This window comes from Ramularia collo-cygni (assembly GCF_900074925.1).
Source record: "Ramularia collo-cygni strain URUG2 genome assembly, contig: RCC_scaffold03, whole genome shotgun sequence".
In the NCBI taxonomy this organism is placed as follows: Eukaryota; Fungi; Ascomycota; class Dothideomycetes; order Mycosphaerellales; family Mycosphaerellaceae; genus Ramularia; species Ramularia collo-cygni.
The window spans coordinates 2,013,312-2,032,146 of record NW_019716257.1 but is presented as its reverse complement, the minus strand read 5'-3'; the positions used below and the strand labels follow the sequence as shown (position 1 = coordinate 2,032,146).

The 18,835-nt window shown below is 51.5% G+C and overlaps 5 protein-coding genes; 1 reads left to right on the top strand and 4 right to left on the bottom strand.

The window, feature by feature from the left end:
- Window positions 1-1,462: 1,462 nt before the first annotated feature.
- RCC_03147 (uncharacterized protein) lies at window positions 1,463-2,401 on the bottom strand (the record flags this gene model as incomplete). The annotated part of the gene is made up of 1 exon (XM_023768438.1): window positions 1,463-2,401. The coding sequence occupies one exon, from the start codon at window positions 2,399-2,401 to the stop codon at window positions 1,463-1,465; it is 939 nt and encodes a 312-aa protein (XP_023624206.1).
- A 3,431-nt stretch (window positions 2,402-5,832) lies between these two features.
- RCC_03146 (related to F1F0 ATPase complex assembly protein) lies at window positions 5,833-6,903 on the bottom strand (the record flags this gene model as incomplete). Its single annotated transcript, XM_023768437.1, has 1 exon — window positions 5,833-6,903. The coding sequence occupies one exon, from the start codon at window positions 6,901-6,903 to the stop codon at window positions 5,833-5,835; it is 1,071 nt and encodes a 356-aa protein (XP_023624205.1).
- Window positions 6,904-8,496: 1,593 nt separating this feature from the next.
- RCC_03145 (uncharacterized protein) lies at window positions 8,497-12,444 on the top strand (the record flags this gene model as incomplete). The annotated part of the gene is made up of 1 exon (XM_023768436.1): window positions 8,497-12,444. The coding sequence occupies one exon, from the start codon at window positions 8,497-8,499 to the stop codon at window positions 12,442-12,444; it is 3,948 nt and encodes a 1,315-aa protein (XP_023624204.1).
- A 1,122-nt stretch (window positions 12,445-13,566) lies between these two features.
- Window positions 13,567-15,159, bottom strand: RCC_03144 (uncharacterized protein; the record flags this gene model as incomplete). XM_023768435.1 has 2 exons in its annotated part: window positions 13,567-14,973; window positions 15,028-15,159. 2 exons carry the CDS (start codon window positions 15,157-15,159, stop codon window positions 13,567-13,569), a joined length of 1,539 nt encoding a protein of 512 aa, XP_023624203.1.
- Window positions 15,160-17,426: 2,267 nt separating this feature from the next.
- RCC_03143 (related to TPR domain protein) lies at window positions 17,427-18,656 on the bottom strand (the record flags this gene model as incomplete). Its single annotated transcript, XM_023768434.1, has 1 exon — window positions 17,427-18,656. The coding sequence occupies one exon, from the start codon at window positions 18,654-18,656 to the stop codon at window positions 17,427-17,429; it is 1,230 nt and encodes a 409-aa protein (XP_023624202.1).
- Between the last annotated feature and the right edge of the window lie 179 nt (window positions 18,657-18,835).

The window sequence follows — 18,835 nt, the reverse complement described above, 5'->3', positions numbered from 1 at the left end:
GAATTATACTACTAGGCTATAGAACTACCTTTCTACACTTAATAGAATCTTAAAAGATCTAGGGAAATGTATATAGTCTATTCTATCCTAAGTAGGAGTGTTAGAAAGTGTAGTTATAGAATAGCTGTACATCTAACATAATAGAGAGCTAAGTGGCCACAAGGTCACATAACTCTATATAGGGTAAAATCTCTTCTTAGGAGATAGAGACACATCTCTAGATAATTAACTTAATTAACATATTAGTTCCTACTTTTAAGTACTGCCTGTCGGAGACAGTAAGCTAGTTAAAGATTAAGTTACTCTTGTACTCCACCTCTAAAATTCCGCGAACCTCCGACTAATATTTAACAATTAACACATTAGTTCCTACTTTTAAGTACTGCCTATCGGAGATAGTAAGCTAGTTAAAGAACAAGATACTCTTATACTCCACCCCTAAAATTCTACGAACCTCCGACTAATATTTAATAGCTATCGATATAAGGATTATTCGCTAGAACAAATTATCCTTATTTATTCCCGCTATAGACCTAACGTATTACTCTCTATAGAATCGACGATTTTCGGCCTACTAGATTCCTAACTACTAGTAGAGTAGCCTATTAATTAAGCGAGGGAGTAGTTAAGGGCGCTACTCTTACCGATACTTCCTTATATCGATAGCTCTAGGAGTAAGGGCGTGTAAAATTAAAGGTTACCGCCCTACCTAAAAAGGTAATAGTCTTATATTTCCGTAGTAGGATTCTATAATACCGATAGATAGTAAGATAAAAGAAGACATTATTCGATAAGACATTCGACTATCCGTACTTAACTCTCTATTAGGCTACTACTTTTTTATACTTATAACGACCGCTTCGTAAGCGTTACCGTCGATTTACTATATAAAGAGGCGGTAATCTTTAATTTCGGCGGCCCTTAGAGGGTAAGGTACCTCTCTAGTTAAATGCCCTTAACTATTTTAAGGAACTATTAAGGCAACGAGTTAGCTAAACTCTTATTAACAGAGCTGTCGATATAATGATTATTTACTAGGACAAGGCATCCTTAGTTATGTCTATAGTGTCCTAAGGCCTCGTTCTCTATAGGCTCGATAATTTAAAGCCTGTTAGTATCCCTACTACTAGCAGAGTAGCCGTTAACAAATCGAGAGAGCAGTTCGGAGCGCTGCTCTTGTTAAGGATTTCTCATATCGACAGCTCTGCTCATTAATACGAAGTGCGGAAATGAGATGGATTTTTGGTGCGCAATCATTTCTTTCCTCTCAATTTAACTAAACACAATCATTGTTTCCCCATTCCCGCATCGTTTTATTACMGTTCCATTCCTGCATCCCCGTCCCAGCATCATTCCATCGTCTCATATAGCAAAGCAATCACTCCCAATCAACCACAGCGCCAAATCCCCGCAGTCCCCGAAATTCACGCAGCAATCTTCCTCCTCAATCAAGCTCATACCTTCAAATGCGGGCTGGAGTCTGTTGCTGATCAAGTCCATCCCAGTCGTTGACCCACGGCCTCGCCAAGAGACGCGCTCTACCCTCCGCCGTCATCTTCTCCGCTCGCTCATACCGGTCGCCCCAATTACTCACACTCCACTTCCACTGACCCTCCTGGTCCTGTGGCTCCCGCAACGGATCCGGGACTTGCATCGGCACCTCACCACTGAACCACACCATGGGCGGCCCGAAAGGACACCTCTGACATTTGGGATACTCCTCTCGTAGCTCCTTCGCTGTACTGGCGAGCATTCCAATCGTGACCCCAAGATTGCGTGTCAATACGCGCACATCTGGAGCTTCGGGTGAGATTTTCGAACACCTCTCACACCACATCCTCACCTTCATACTTCGCGGAGCTGGACTGCTGATGGCCATGGATTGAATTCGAGAGCCGAAATCCAGAGAATCTTCAGGCGTGAAGTAGATGTTGATGAAGACGGTTTTGTCGCGAGTAGTCAGGTCCATGGCGCTGTGGTAGAAATATCGAGCGTCGGGATTGTCATTGGTGATGAGGTCCTGGTGGGTGTGTGTGTGCTCAGGGTTATAGCAAGGAAAACTCTCTCTCATCAATCCCCCTCCCGGTAAGACGAAGCGAAAGACTTTGTCACATTCTCTCGCAAGCTGATGGTTAAATTGCAACGGCGCGTCCGCGTTTGACCATGGGGAGTAATAGAATGACCCAGCAAGTCCCACTCCCAACCCAAGATATCTCTTCAACTTACCGGATGCAAGAATCGTATCTTTCCAATCACGCTTTACGCGCATGGTATCGAGGATAGTCTGGGTGCTCACACCCGAGAGTAGAATCCCCTCCAAAAGCCCAGGGGTGGAGAATACCTTCAGTGCTTTYACCGCCGAAGCCGCAGTGCCGGGGCGTGCAAATGGGGGGGAGATCATGCAGACGTCGCGCAACTTCACATTTCATACTTACAGTGTTATTGTGGGCTCTGCGCAGCTCCTCTGCGATTCTGTGGCCCGTGACGGAGTGAGGATTCGTGCGATGCATTTGTCTGAAGAGGTCGCGCTCCGTCCATTCGCGGTGGTGGAGCTCTTGGGTTGCTGTTGAGTGGTAGAGTCTTGCCATGTGGAGGAGGGATTGGCAGCATGCGCAATTGGGGTCGTGGGTGGTGTGGTCGCAGGTCTTGCGTATTAGCGGCCAGGTGCGTAGCGCGGCCCAGGTCGTCATTGTTGCGGTGGTGCGGCGTCGTTGGTGGTGGGGAGTGATGTTGAGGGGTGGAATTCAAATTTTCGAAGGGGGAAGGGAGGGGGGAAGAATTTGCTGGTGCGGTTCTGAGCTCCCAAGACTGCGGGGTCACTTTTTCGCGCTAATGACGCGATTCGAGTGAATGAAATGGCCTCACCCCCCGCGACTCGAATTGTCGTCGTAACATTCAAAAATATTATCAAAAGAGATGCATCGACCTCTCTGATTCAAGAAGAGCCTCGAGCTCATCAAGTGTGCAGCAATGGAAAAAGCTGTCATCTCGTTATTGGTCCTAGCGGCTTGCCCCTGAGGCAATTCTTCTTGCGCCTTCCGCCTGTCCAAATCTCGACTTCGCATTACCGCCATTAAAAGAGGAACCTTCCTTCCAAAAACCCCACCTTCGATTGTTCCCATTCTTCCGCGCGCAAACAGCCCCGCATTTTTTGTTGTCACGACTCGTGTCACCCTCCCTCCCTCCCTGCTTATAGAACTAAGAAAAGCAACACCTTTGCCGAGACTAGATTGGCTGATAACCATCAGTAGATCTCACCAGTATGCATCTCCCAAAGATGGAGGTATCTCTTGTTAATAGCTCATATGGAAAAATTAGCGCCCACCCACAGGTGGACGTCACGCCGGCCGAGGCGATCGCAGTCTCATTCTCAAACACAACGAAACGCTCAACAAGCTTTTACAACATCAAGCAGTCTTCTCGGAGAKCCTCAAAAAGCTTCCCATCTCATCCCAATGAGTCTCGAGCCGCGCATGAATGTCATTTCGGACTCAACTGCGGCAGTAAAAACGCAATGGCGGCTCTTGAAAATGAGTAATTCAACAACGTCTACATTACCACTTCTTAGCCCACGCCATCCAAATCCAATTCTCCTTCGCTTCCCTTTCGACATCGATCCAGATCCTTCATCAATCGATGGGGATAGAGAAAGATTACCAAACCTTGCGAAAGCCGACAAGTAGGTACGCTGGCATTGCATGGTGCTTTAGGGAGTTCCATTGCTTTGGCATAATTGTTCTTTCTATTTAGGTGTGGTATCGAATAGATATTCCCAGAGAGTCTCTATGTGATGTGTTCGATTGGTGGCTTGGAGAATAAGGGCAGCGTAAACACACCATTGCTCTGAGATTTGGTCTGTGCAAGAGTGATTCTAGCTTTTGGAGGAAGGCTTTATTGACGGACATTTGGATGAGCTCTATGGTGGTCGAGTTTTACGGGAAATGGGTGCAGCTCAAGTCTCGTAAGGTTGCATGTTCACTCCAGTTAGGAGTAGATCTGGAGGTATAGATGGCGTCATTGGCAAGGCTGAGTGGCATCGTGAGCACGCAACAAGCACCGCCGGTTGGGAATTCTTCGGAAGCTTGTCTGAGCCATTAAGACTCATCAGACCCGCAGTATCTGCAGGTGATGACCCAATGCTGGCATGTGTGTTTTTAGAATCCTGTGACAATTTTCCACGGAGTGGAGAGATTCCAAACTCAATTACACGCGAGTTCATCATAGGGCCGGTTAGGACGGAGCACTGAGTCACTTCGCAATTGCTGCGGAAATATTGCATGTATGGGTTGTATTCGTGTTGATGTGCCTACCTGTCATAGACGATGGAAATAGGAATAAGGTAGCTTACAATAAACTTCTTGAGACAAGAAGAGGGTAATTGCTTGAAGAAAGTTCCAAACCTGCGATTTTGCGGGACCAAAGTTAGGAAAGCCGATGAGGTGGGAAGAAATCGCATCATGGCCAATGCGGCGAAGAATCCAATTGTTAAAGTCGAGGAGATTGTCGAGACTGAAGATCTTTTGCCAGAATGTATAAATCTGCCTTGGTTGGAATGTCAACAGACTGACTATTCAAGGGAGAGAAATGGGGTAAAGTTGAGGTATTGAAATTCGATGAGAGTGATAATAGAAAGAATGAAAGGAGCGTTAGTACACAGAGAGCTGCAGAGGAGTTTATACCAAGAAGTTCGTGTCATCTCGATGTTGATACGCCTTGGCTGACATCTGATTATGCGGCCAAGGATGGCCGCCATATCTATATCCATCCAGTCTGAGAATGGTGTGGTTGGCGTAGGCGGATATACCAATGAAGGAGAAGAGTCGAGTGATTCTAATTAAGGCTGGTATGTCAATCGCAGATCAAGGTGCTCGTAGCCAATTTTGCTGACGCTCTCTCTCTCAGAAAAAGGAACTATTCTCCCCATCCCCTGCGCCAGCAGTTCCGGCTCCAACAACTCCTTCGGCCAGATCCCAGATAAGATAATGGAGGAATCAGGAACCTTGTCGCAAAGCCAGAAGAGACCATCGTACAGACTCACTGGAACGCGACAAGCACAGCAACCCCAAAAAATCAAAGCCCAGTGCAATCTACCATACCATTGACAGACGCACGATGCGTGCATACTATTATCATGGAGCTGGAATATATATTTTGATCTCGATCATGAGAAGGGTTTGACTTTGGAGGATCACAATCCTGATTGATACCAGTGTTGATGAGATCAGGAAGAAGAACGGTTGTGATTTCCAAGGTTGCGGGTGGATGGGATCCTTGGGAGGTGTGATCGGTTGTGGATGTAGTGTTTGACTACATGTGATGAACCGCGCCTGATGGATGACCCTTCAAACAGAGACTCGATGCAGTCAGTCTGTCTAGCTCTGACTMGGCACAGCAGCTCTTCAATCTTCTCCTGTTCATCGATGGAGTCTGATCCGCCGATTTCCTCTCAAGGGCAGTGATATAGAGATTGATTCGTTCCCTGTGTGTTGCAATGATAGATCCTGTGCCTTCTACTCGTTGCTGTCTTGTGTGTGGTGGGATTCCTCCACATTCGGCTGGCATCCTTGAACAATGCCCGTGCTCAACCCACTCATGGCTACATTGAAGACAACGAGACTTTTTGTAAGGCTATGATCTGACATGGCCGTTGGCGATGGCCGGAGTGCCTGTTTTTGCCCGTTGGTCTGCTTGGCCTTTGTATCCTCACTCTCTCTAAATTCTCAGACCCATGGTTCGTCGTTGTCTATGATGAGACTTGCGGTGATCGTGGGATTATTACGCTTTAAAGGCCTCGTATCGCGCCCTCATACCTTCCGTGGCATCGATTTGTCCCTACTTCATCTCGGCGCCTTGGTCCACAATCTCCTCGGCCTGCTCCTTCACCTCTGCCCTCTTCTCTTTTGGTGATTTCGCCTCCTGAATCAACCTCTGCAAAGACTTGACCATACGCTCCCTCTCACCACCCTCTGCGTCCGCACTTCCCGCCCATCGAATCTTGCAATCTTCATCCACAAGATAGACATACCCGACCTTATCATTCAACAATCCAATGGCCTCTTTCATGACATCGCTGACCCCTCTCCGTACCATGAAATATCGCCTATGCTCCTCCTCGCTCAGGCTCTTTCTCAGATTATTCCGGAAAGTCTGCAGTAGCCACCACTTGATCCAGTTGTCCTCCATATTAATCCACACTCTCTGCGCGACATCTTTATTCCTCTGCATAACCTCCTGCAACTCCGGATTCTGCTGGGGAGAAGTGAAAGTATCGACCTGAGCCTTGGCCCACATACTGCTCACAATAGAAACCACGCTGACTTTCCCTTTCATCGCATCCACCGTATCCCTCCCCAACCCTCGATATCCATCCTTACGATCGATCCTCTCCAATCCCTTTGCCAAAGTCTTCCCATAGAAATTAGGAAACCACAAACTCGCATCAGCGCGGAACAACCTCTCATTACTTTTGAAGATTTTGCCCTTGGAAAAGCGCAAATTACTCCAATCGCGAAAATAAGGTTTGGAAATCTGCTTGGTCATCCGAGAGCGTTTGGCCAAATGCTTGTCGTAATTGACAAAGTCGTCGCGGCGTTGCGATAGAGTCCTGGTGTCGAGGCCGCGATTCGTACCGGCTTCGGGGGGATTGGGCATGCCGATGGGGCGGGAGAGAGGTTGGGGGATAAAGTCATCGTCGCCTTGACTTCGTTTGAGAAAGCCGGGTTGGGTGTCGATTTTTTGGCGGAGAGCGGGTGCTGAGGGCGCGTCGTGGGCTCGGGGAGGCGGCGGTGGTGGTGGTGGAGATGGAGTGGAGGTGGGTTTTGATGGGAGGGAGGCGTAACATCTACGGCTGGGATGGATGAGGAGCCGCATTGCCCGCAGGCAGAGAGGTGATGGAGCTTGCATTGTGATCTTGAGGTGTTGATGGTTTGGGTCTGTCGAGCTACATAAGGTATGCTATGTTGGAGCTATTCTTTTTTAAGGTTCTCGGAGAAGCCCCACTTTCGCCGAAGTGAATCTCAATCTCAATCTCATTGCCCTGCCCGATGATCCTCCCTCTTCTTTCAGGTACACTATTTGGAAGTCACGGTGTTTCTTGACCTTTCCATTCTCAGAGACAAGATGAGTCCTGCTCCACGATGATGCTCTCAAGATATCGAGCCATCAGGCCTCGGCCTTTCTCGATAAAGACGAGTGGAATGCGCAGAGAGGACACCTTCATACCGCGGCGGTATAGTGATTCTGGCTGGATTTCAAACTACATGTTTGGATAGTCTGCTGTGGCGGCCATGCTTCTAGCTCGAAAATGGAAAGATCAGGTGGTTGGCTGTGCCTTTTCGATGAGTATGGAAACAGCACACGTGATGGTGAAAAGATCATTGTTGAGCGACGTCTTAATGGGATCTCAACCCACGCCTCCGGCCGTACAATCTGGCTGCATTTCAATTTGCAAAACGATAGACTGGAAGAAAAAGACATCTGCCAATACAAGCTAGGAACCACTAGAAACAAACAGATCCAGGTATGAAGGTCTACGGGCGGCCCTGCATCAGCTTTGGTGTAAGTCAAGATTTGCTAATAACAGTCTACCGCTCATGTCGCTCAAAATCTTCTCATTGCAAGTTGCGTCGGTAGTGGCCGGCGTGATCCATGGCTACTGGTTCGAGAGAGGACGGGCGACTCCTGCGTTTGAATACCTCGCTTCCCTGGCCTCGTTAGATGCCACCACAACGCTTCGAGGCAGCTGGAAAAGAGGAAACTAAATCGAGATGCTCCGTGATCCCAAGATTACAGGCATAGGATCAAACCTCGTCCATTCCTGCAAAGGATCCTGAAATTGATCAGGGCTACCAGGCTATCTCAGGCGGTTGTTGTGCGGTACATATCACCGGGAGTTCTTAGGCCGAGCACCTTGCTAGCATCAGCTGGATAGTCGTCCTGGTAAGATGGACGCGATATCGCCGGAGTGTAGCATGGAGGTGTGAGGTGAGGCATTGGTGTGCTCATCTAGGTTCGCTGCCGGACAAGAAGCATCACACCGATGCTCGCTGGCTCGGTTCGATATTCTGAGCTTCGAGATGTGCAAGTAAGTTCAGATTTTATTGCAGTTCCATCACAGCTGCAGCATCCTCCCGTCATGTGGTTGGCATGGTTACTTCTTCAGCGATCTGCGGCTGTCAACAGAGTATCAACACCGCCGGGCGTGTAGGATCCGCCGCTCCATCGTGCTCCATCTCGAATCTCATCAACCGAACTGAAGCAGCTCAAAGATACAGACAGCATTGTCTGCCAGAGCAAGTGCGCATACTCTTAACCTCGCACTTCCACTCATCTCTCACATGCAGCCCGGTTGCTCTTGCCGCTAGCGCGGTGCGGGAGCAGACACGCATGTTTTCTTCCCGCTTCGCTTCGCATTCTCCAGCAAACAGACTCAACAACCGARGCTTTGTCCAAACACCACCTCCATCACTACCATCATATTGCATCGCAGCGCCCGTCATGGGAGGCATGTACCTGCACTACGATGGCAGCGAGGCGGGCGATTCCGACGACGAGATGGATGACTTCACGCATTCCATCAACGGCGGCTCCGGTGCCGTGGTCGCCACTCCGAACGGCGCCACCCACCGCCAATACATCCAAGACGACGACGATGAAGACGTGGAGGAGCTTCTTCAACAATGGAAGCGGACGTTTCCCAGCAGATTCAAGCCGGCAGAGCTGAGTATGCCCGAGCTCATCACCTCCCTGAGTCGTGCTCTCACCCTCGTCAACTCTGGCGAGGAGCACATGGAGACMGTCATCATGGCGCTTACGTCTGAGGGAGGACTCAAACGCCTGCATCAGCTTCTGGACCGCGACTTCGATAAGTTCACCGACAATGTGCTGGGTGATGTTTGGCGCCGCTTGATCCTAGTCTACTTTCAGATCCTATCTCACGACACCGTGCTGAGATCAGAGGCCGTCGACCGCCGACACGCAACACTCCTGGTAGACCTGTACGGAGAGCATGGAAAGCGAGGCTCGTCCGTCTTCAACGCAGCTCTTCGAAGTCTGTCATTCCAGGCCAAACAAAARAACATCGCCGCCCACACCACTCAGGAGCATGTGGAGATCTGCATTTCTGTTCTCTCTTACATGCTAGCGCAGAGTGATTCGAGCATTGCCGCAGAGCTTCGCAATGTCACATCATCCATCATGTCAATGTTGAACGGCCCTCATCTCAGGAGCAATACCTCCCAGCACCTGCTCTCTCTTCGTGGAATCATCGATCAATCAAAGCTGAAGGTAGCGGGTGCTTCAACGCCGCTAGTTGTCGTCGAGGCTGCGGCAGCACCGATACCAGCAGATCTTGCTTCGACTCCGGCAGCAAGTGTCTTATCAGTGCCTCGGGCTACTTCAGAGGCATCTAGGGGACCAGCTCCGTCCACCTTCACCCTCAGAAAACCAACAACCAAAAAGTCATCGACCCTCACGATTAGGAAACTGAAAGCAGCGTCTTCTCCTACTCCAGGTGCTCCTACCAGCGCTCCATCTGCTGCGCCAAAGGCCTCTTTTGCTGTCGCACAGAATCCGACAGGAGGCGTTTCGCGCCCGACTTTCACCAGACACAACAACGACAACAGTTCCATTGACAAGATTTCGGTACTCCCGACACTCGAAGAAATCTTGTGCGACACAGCGCCGTATCTACCGCGCGAAGACCCGTCAACATGGCATAAACCTGGTATGCCTGGGGTCATTGACCGTCATTTCCGTCTTGTGCGGGAGGAYACGGTTGGCCAACTTCGAATCGCTGTGAAACTCGAGCTTGCCGCACTTCAGAACATCGAAGCCACTCCCAAGCCGACAGCGTCCTCATCATCTGCCCACAGCATAGCAGAAATCACGGGCGCCCGAACAAATGTCTATCCCGATGTGGGTCTTGACAGGGTGCTCTTCCATCCACAGAAGGGCATGCAGTTCATCCTGACAATCCGTCAGGCACCTTCCGCGTCGAACTTACGCAATGGTCCGGATCGCGATGCTTGGTGGAAGCGACAACAGAGACTCGGTCCCGACTCGTTGATCTGTCTAATCTCTTCTGATGGTGGAGCGCACTTCCTGGTTGTGCACTGTCCCCCACCGCCTAAGCCTGGTAAGCCATACGGCCCGAACGCCCTTCACAAGAAGTTTTCTCTCGGAGCGAGCAGAGATCGTGCCTTTATTATTGCAGAGCTTGCAAGCACCAATCCGGATGACRCTTCGGCTCTTCTTAGGACGCTCGCCACGAGCACAGCCACGAAAGTCCGTTGCTGCCTGGTTGAGTTTCCTGGGCAGATTTTACAGTCTTTTGCCCCTACGCTCGCAGCTCTACAGATCATGTCGACCAAGATCGGCGAGATCCCCTTTGCCGACGCTTTGACGCCTGACTTTAAGGGTTTTAAGCCCTCACCTCCGGCCTACTCCCGTGCACGAGGTTTCCGGTACCAACTTCAGAAACTATTGCCCGAGAGTGAACGTAGACCGTATGGCCGTGCAGACGTGGACTCCCTTCTCAAACGAAGCGTTCTTGATGACGTTCAGCAGGATGCGGTCAAACACGCCCTGACCAACGAATTGGCATTGATTCAAGGCCCTCCAGGAACTGGAAAGTCGTTCACCGGCGTCAAGCTCATTGAGGCTCTACTAGAGAACAAGTATGCCGCGAATCTCGGGCCAATCGTCTGCGTTTGCTTCACAAATCACGCCCTCGACCAGCTTCTTGAGCATCTTATGGATGCCGGTGTTGAGAATGTGATTCGCATGGGCTCCAGATCCAAGAGCGAACGACTTGCTCCCAAAAACATCCGTGAGGTTGTTATGAACTACAACCTTCAGGGCAGCGAGGGTCCTCAAATGGGGCGGGCCCGGAAACGCATGAAGAAGACTATGCGGAATGTGGTAGCCCTCATCGATCGATGGTACGGCGTTCTGACATCAAAGCAAATGGAAGATGAGGAGATGACGACTTTGCTCGCGAGAGATCATCCTGCTTTTCACAATCAGCTCATGGCAGGGAATACAGCGCGTGGCCACTTCGCGCGAACACCAATTCAAGAGTGGCTCCAAGGCGGTAGCACCGGTGGCCGCGGCGCGGTGTTTGCCATGCCGATCGCAGATCGTAAGGAGTTTCACCGGAAGCTTCTCGTTTCAATATTTGAGGACATCTACCAGGAGCTTGAATTTGAGCTCCAGTCATTCTACGATCGGAGAGGCAGCATCGATGTTGTACGCGGTGAAGTGGACTTGCGAGCGCTCGCCCGCGCAGATGTGATTGGCGTCACAGCCAGTGGCTTGGCTGGGAAGTATAAACGCTTGCGAAACCTCAAATCAAAGATTGTTGTGGTGGAGGAAGCTGGTGAAGTCTTGGAAGCTCACCTATTGACCGCTATGCTCCCATCAGTCGAGCACGCGATACTCATCGGTGATCATCAGCAACTCCGGCCCAAGGTCAACAACTACGATCTCTCAATCGACAATCCGTGCAGTCGAATCACTCTGGATGTCTCCATGTTTGAGCGCTTGATTTCCGCGCGATACGACCTATCACCCGGGCTGCCTTTTGTCACCCTCGAGATGCAGCGCCGCATGCATCCAACCATTTCCAACCTCATTCGCTCAACACTTTATCCCAATTTGGGAGACGCTCCCAATGTTCACACCTACCCACCGGTGGCAGGCATGGCTAGGCGGCTCGCTTGGCTTGATCACAGGAATAAGGAGGATGACACGAGGAACAACCCACAGAGCGTCTCGCAATCGAACAAGTGGGAGGTGGGCATGGTTGCTGCTCTCGTTGATTATCTTCAGAAGCAGGGTACCTACTCCGCCGGCGACATCGCAGTCCTTACGCCGTACTCGGGTCAGTTGAAGTTATTGCAAGCCAAGCTCGAAACTACCTGCGGCATCATGCTGAGTGAGCGAGACATGGACGATGGGATCCAGGCCAGCGGTAATGGTGGCAGATCGCGCAATGCCATTCGCCTCAGTACTGTGGACGCCTTCCAAGGTGAAGAAGCAAAGGTCATTATCATCTCAATGGTGCGGAGCAACGACAAGAAGCTTTGTGGCTTTCTCAGCACCACGAACAGAATCAACGTCCTGCTCTCTCGTGCCATGCACGGCATGTACGTTATCGGGAACTCTCACACCATCTCGGAAATCCCCATGTGGCAGACCATTATGAACCTCTTCAAGGTTGAGGGTAACTTTGGTTCTGCGCTCGAGATTGCCTGTGAACGCCATCCTGATACAGAGGCCCCACTCCTGGTCCGCGAGCCAAGAGATTTCTCGCGTGTTTCACCAGCCGCTGGGTGTAATGCCGAGTGCGGTGAGCAGCTTTCTTGCGGCCACTTGTGCTCTGATAGATGCCATTCTGAAGCAGTGCATAACCGTGTGAAATGCAAGCAATGCACAACCGTGTGAGWTGAATGCAAGCAACAGTGCGGCCGCCCCGATGAAATGCCCCAGTCGACCGAGAGCGTTGTGATGGAGACTGGCGTTGTTTGGCGCATGCTGGAGGAATGGACTAAAGCTGTGGGGATGTGGATGGAGAGGACGAAAAGGATGCGATGGGCGGCGGGGTGGATAAGTTACAAGTGAGGTTGCCGATGATGGAATTCAAGCTACCTACCTTACTCTTGTGGACGAATTCTAAACGTGTATGTACGAGCAAGACCACATGTTCGCTCGCTTCACTTGTGTCTCGTTCCATGTCTTCTCCTAGCCTACTTTTGGCTACAAGGTATATTCCAGGCCCCATTCAACGCAAGAAGATTATTTCGCGGGATGTTCATGTTGTCAGAAGATACCGATTTGGAATCTAAATCTCTCAATCTCTCGAAGTTCCTCAAAAACGCCCTCTGGAGTCATCAGCAGCTCCTATAATGATGCAATGATGAAGCACTTTTGCACATTGTCGTAATATAGTAAAGGAAACAAAAAGCAAAGGTCAAGAAGGACCCGACGCTGCTCAACTCAGATTTTGAGTTTTGACTATAGTGAAGTCMCGAGGATCTCCGACGAMATGTGTTCCCTTTCCTCCCAGACATTTCATCATTTCCATCCCTCAATATGACAATGATGATCAGCAGTGCTGCTGGTCAAGACGAATTAAGAAAAGATGAAAGAGAATGGGAACGTTTCAGCTTGCCTTGAATTCGGTACCACCACGACCGCCTTCGCGAGAAGAAAAGCCGTGTGTTATTAACTTACTTGGCAAAAGGCAACAATCTCATTGTTGTAGTTATGTATCAGTGCGGATCTCTCTCACTTCTTTTTATAAAGCTGCCTGCCTACCTGCCTGCCTGCCTGCCTGCCTTTTTCACAAGGAATGATGGAGCGACGATTATACGATACATCCTCACGACGAGCGAGAACAAATACTGAGAGCATCCAGACGAGAAAGACTTCTTCTTCTTCTTCTTTTATGAACAGTACGAGATTACAATACTGACATGACAACAGATCATCAACAACAACAGACAGACAAAAAAACCCAACATCCCCAAAGAAAAGCCCTCCAATCTCACCCCATCATCATCATCATCATCTCAAGCTCGACCCCGGAGACCAACTCCGCCCCAGCGTAGCATTGGCATCAGTCGGACTACTCGACTCGTAAAATCCCGCCATACTAGTGAAATCCGCAGAAGGCAATCCCGCAATAGCGTCATCGAAATGACTATCCGGAAGACCGACATGGACATCTCCATTCGTATCCAGACCAAGCGAAGGATCAATGGCGACTTGCGGCTGCGAAGCATGTTGGAGATATGCTGCGTGCTCCTGGTTCTCGAATGTGGGCGGCGGTGTTGGGGCCATGGAGTGTGGATATGAGGGCTGATAGTACTGTTGTTGTTGTTGTTGTTGTTGTTGGTACTGCAATTGTCCACCTTGAGCAGGATACTGGGAGTATTGCTGCATCGGGGTGCTTGTGCGGGAATTGGTGAAGAGGTTCTCATCGTGGCCTCCTCCTTGTTGTTGACCACCAGGCATGCCCAGACTTCCGAGATTATGCATCTGCTGGCCGTTGAGAGATGCGGGAGTGGGGGCGCGGACCTGCATGTCATGCATAAAGTGTTGTGGGTACTGCGATATGCCCTGCGGGACATACTGTTGCTCATACGACTGTTGGACGTGCTGATTGTACACATTTGACGGAAGAGGCCGTTGGGGAGGAGCAAAGTGGTACTCGTGTTGCTGCATCTGCTGTGGCTCATAGTACGGTGTGGACGAGAAGCCTTGGAGGTCGGGAAGATATTCCATCTGGCCTTGCTGTCGACGCTGGCGTGTGTTCCGAGTCCCGCGATATTCGCCATCTGGATCGCGCACAATGTCCAGATCACTGTCTTCATCATCGGACATCTCCCCCTTGCGCCGCTTGTTGGCGGCTTTGCTGGGCGAAAACTTGTAGGTGGGATGGGCATCGTGATGATGTTGACGCTCCGTCTTGGCCCACAGATCGAATTGGTTGCGAACCTCTTCGGGCTCCATTGGCCAGCTTTCTCCCGAGACCGAAGAGACGATTTGATGGTTGTTCTGGGTACACCACTGTTTGGTGCGCTCGGCATAGGCTGAGCGATACAGCATAAAGGAGTTCATTGGACGAGTGACRTATCCGTTGCGCTTCTCCACCTCTTTGACTCTCTCCTCGACGGAACGGTTTACCCAAGCTTCAATGTCACGGACAGGAGTGGCCATGTCCTTGGTCAAGACCGACAGAGGAGCAGTGAGTCTGGGCGTCTTGGACTTGTCGAGCTTGCTTTTCTTCTCCTTCTTGGCCCGGACAGCTGGCGACTTTGTGACTCTGGATCTGCTGGTGCTGAACGGCGAGTCGGTCCGTCGAGCAGAGCGACCGCTCCGAGTGCGAACACCATCACTACCGGTGTTGGACCGTGGTGTTGGCGGGTTCTGGACATACGACTCTTGCGAGTAGATGGTGTATGGATCGGGCTGCGAGACCGTCAGTGTATGCTCATCACGCCCATTCGTCAAGGTGCTACATACATAGATACCCAACCCCTTCACATCTTCCGTGAAGTCTGGATATTCAGTCGACACTTGGGCGTTGTGTCTGGCGACAGCATCAAGACCATAGTCGTCTGGGGATTGCCCGTGGTGGACAATGGTGGAGCTCATTGTCGGGATCTGGCGGGACCAATTTCAGACGGGATGAAAGACTCTCGGACGACAAGACTATCAATGAGACGAAAGAAGTCTCTGCGGGTCTTGTTAGCTTGCAGTTCCATTGCTATGGTTGCTCCGGCGGTTTGTCTCGCACGCAGTCGTGCATGGAGACACCTTGTAGGAGATTTGAGGAGGCATTACCCTGTGTGACTACCCGCTGCCGACGCACTTTGTCTGGCTTCTGCACCGCGCTTCTTTGCTGCAGCAATCCGCTCCAGCGTGCCTTGTTGGATGTCGTCCTTGGTGTAGGAGCAAGTCTTTGGTATGGTCGTTGTCTGGTCAGGAGGCTTTGTCTCGGAAGGGGTGGCCAAAGAAGCTGACGAGCAAGCAGAGACAGAAAGGATGTAAGGAAGAAGTCACACAAGATCCTTTGTGTAGCAGAGACCCAGGATACTTGTAGCAACTGATCAGGTCGAGGGGAGTTGAGACTGCGTTGCTGAAGACGGAAGATGTTCACCGCATCCGTCTGTCGCTGTTCTGCGTCCAGGCCGGGAAGAAGTCTCAGTTGGCCGTTTCCGGAAGTCGAAGCAATCGTCGCGCAACTACGCTGCAAGCACAACGAAGCATCATCGTTGAGATATAGACCGGGGCGCCTGCTCCCAAAGCTCCTAGCAGCAGTGAGTGACACTGGGCGCCCCGCAAGATCCATAATTTCCCAATCGGTCATCCTCGCGCGCGCAGCTTGGAGACACCGCGATGAACGCCACAGACTCCTGGGTCCGGGGTGGGACTGGGACTAGGCCCAAAGTTGGCAACCTCATTGACAGCTAGAGCAATGCTCACCAACGATCAGCTTGTGACAATGTGCCTGGCGATCAACAGTCCCACTAGTTCGCAGTGTGCCGTCGATGTGCAGTAGTCATCTGAGCTGCGCAACTTGAGCTGCATGATAGGCGACGTGATCCTTGGATTGCTGCCCTCTAGCACGCGCGGATTGTTTGTTACACGCAGGCCCGATGGCCGCATTCCTCACGCTAGCCCTACCCTCTGAAACCAGCGGCGGCGAGAGCCAATCCCAACAGCGCAGGAATTCATCGCCGGCACACTCCCACTCCCCACACCCAGCCTCAAGCGACGGGATTGATTGCCAGGTACCTGCGTACCATATGCGAACGCAGCGCGACCAAATGACACCCGCCCGGAAGCCTGCATACTGGACCCAGCGTCTGGGCGCTTGGGCTGCTCTTCACCTCGCACGTGCCCGCTTCGAACGACAGATTCCCGCTGGCCCCTCCAGCAAGTGGTCTCAGCTATGTCTGTGACTGTGATCGTGCGCACGTAAAGGTGCGCTGCCCAAGTGGGGGCGCGTGGTCTTAGCAGCACGCGTCGGACCTGCAGGGGCATCCCAACTCTGGACCACGGCAGGATTTGCGGCTAACACAGCCCTGCGGCCATGCCATTATGGACCATGAGGCTCTCCCTGATCGGTCCACCCCCACGCTGCTCCTCTGATCGTGGATGGCGTCTGGCTGTAAGGTAGTACCTTAAGGCAGGGAAGTTCGGTTGCTACCGAAAGGTTCGCTGCGAACGCCCTGAGGAATGTACACTAGCCCAGATGCAAGCGACTCCGTGCAACCACACTCGTCTTGTTTCAAGATGGACCTGTTCCAAGCGGTTGCACTTCGCTTGATTTAACGATGGAAAAGTCCTGCAGCTTGCCCGGCTGCAGTTTCTTGCGCGCGTGCGCAGGGCTGGATGCCGGAAATTGACTGGCTACCGAAAAGTGCCATCCCAATGCAACCTCTGCTGTGCCAGCATATCGGACATTAATCGCTGATGAGATCGAACGCAAGCCACGGCGGCGGCGGGATCTGCTCGGTCTGGTGTCCCTCACGGTTAGTCGCGCTGACACGCGCCTTTTTTTTCAACGTCGACGTTGCACCAGGGCTGAACTTTTGAGGAGTGATCGGTGTGGTAGCTTCGAGGTCTAGGCCCCACGACGGCGACCACGAATCCAATACAGCAAGAAAAGACGAGGCGATCTCAGCTTACCTTTGTGGCGCTGAATGGCTCCGGTGGTAGTGCTGYCACTCGGATCATTTCCGAGCTGTCGGGTTGAAACAAAGTTGTCAAGGTGGAGACGCCGAAGCTTGGAGGTGCTGTAGGTACCGTGCAATAGTGTTACATTGCTGCTGGGCGGCCAACGTCATTGTGGCTGTTTGCTCGCGCCAGGGCAAAGACCTCTATAGATGTGCCAAGAGCTATCCTGTGAAGAATGCTCAAGAGTCTTGCATGTGCTCGTCTTCATCCGATTCCTCGGCATCCTCCTCAATGCCATCCCACTCATCCTCCCATTCAGGCTCCGCTCCGCCCTCGGCCTGCGCGTCTTCCGGACCCAGTACCGTGTCAAGGCTCGCGACGAGCTCCATGGCGTGGTCGAACAACCTGTCATCCTCATAGTCCTGCTGCTTGTACAACTTCAACGACGTTTTCAGCCACCTCCGACTAGCTTTCATCACAAGCTGCACTTGCTCCGGGCTGATCGCTGCGGTGCCACTCGTTCCTGTGTCCATGGCCGAGTCTTCTGTTGCGGCTTTGTTACGATTGCGCTCAGAGATCAAGTTCTGGCACCATCCTCCTAGGTACCACGCCTCAACGCTCTGGTCATCCTCCTGGATCAGCCGATGAAGAACATCCATCGCTTCCTTCTCCATCTCAGCCTCCATTAGTAGGCGTGAGAGGGAAATTTTGGTCGCAAAGTCCGGTACGGCAGGATCTTCGGGTTCCAAGTCCATCCAAGTAGCGAGAGAGCGCTGAAGGGCAGAACGCGCGTCTTCTTTGCGTTCTTGCGACAGTCGTACAGATGCCAAAGTCTGCAGCACCTCAGGGCTAGTCTCATCTTCGACTGCCATTGCTTCAGTGACCAAACTTTCACAGCGTGCTTCCGCATCCTCCTCCCAGGAGAGATCGGTCATGTAGACCTCAACGATCCCGCATAGAGCGTTTGCAAGTTTGCGCTTCTTGTCGATGCGCATCAGTAGAACAGTCTCTTCGTCCAGTCCAGGAATCTGGCCAGTCTCTAGTGCAGTGATCTCCAGCTGGAGAGCCTTTGCTCCTCTCTCAAACCATTCTACGCTTTGCTTTCCTCCATCCTCGCAGAGTTGCGCAAGCCAGAGAAACTTCTCGGCGCCACCACCAAGAGCCTCTGGTACTTTGCCTTCTGGATCACGTTGCACGGCGATCTCAAAGTACTCGCGAGCCGAGTCCACAGCGCCCAATTCGATGCAGATTTCTCCAAGTAGATTGACAGCTGGCAGTGCCTCGTTTACGCTGCGATCTTGTACCTGTGTCCAAAGCTGCTWGGCGACTTTGRGAGCTTCTTCCGGTTGTGATTGCTCGACTAGCTGAAGAGCACTGGCGTAAAGCTCCTCTGGAGACGCCATCTTCTTTACTCCGTTGGCTGGCTTTTGGGATTTGGCTCCGGACTTGGCTTTCTTCGTTTTGGCCATGTACCGCAATTCGTAGTGAGGAGTGCTTATTTGTTTTCCCAAAGCGATGCAAATTGGGCACCGAGTTGTTGATGTTACTGTGTTTGGCTTGGAGCTGGGATTTTCGTAAAACTTTTTGGTCCCTCGCGCGTGCGCCACACGCACAGCCTCACACGGATGATCTCATCTGCTGGATTTCG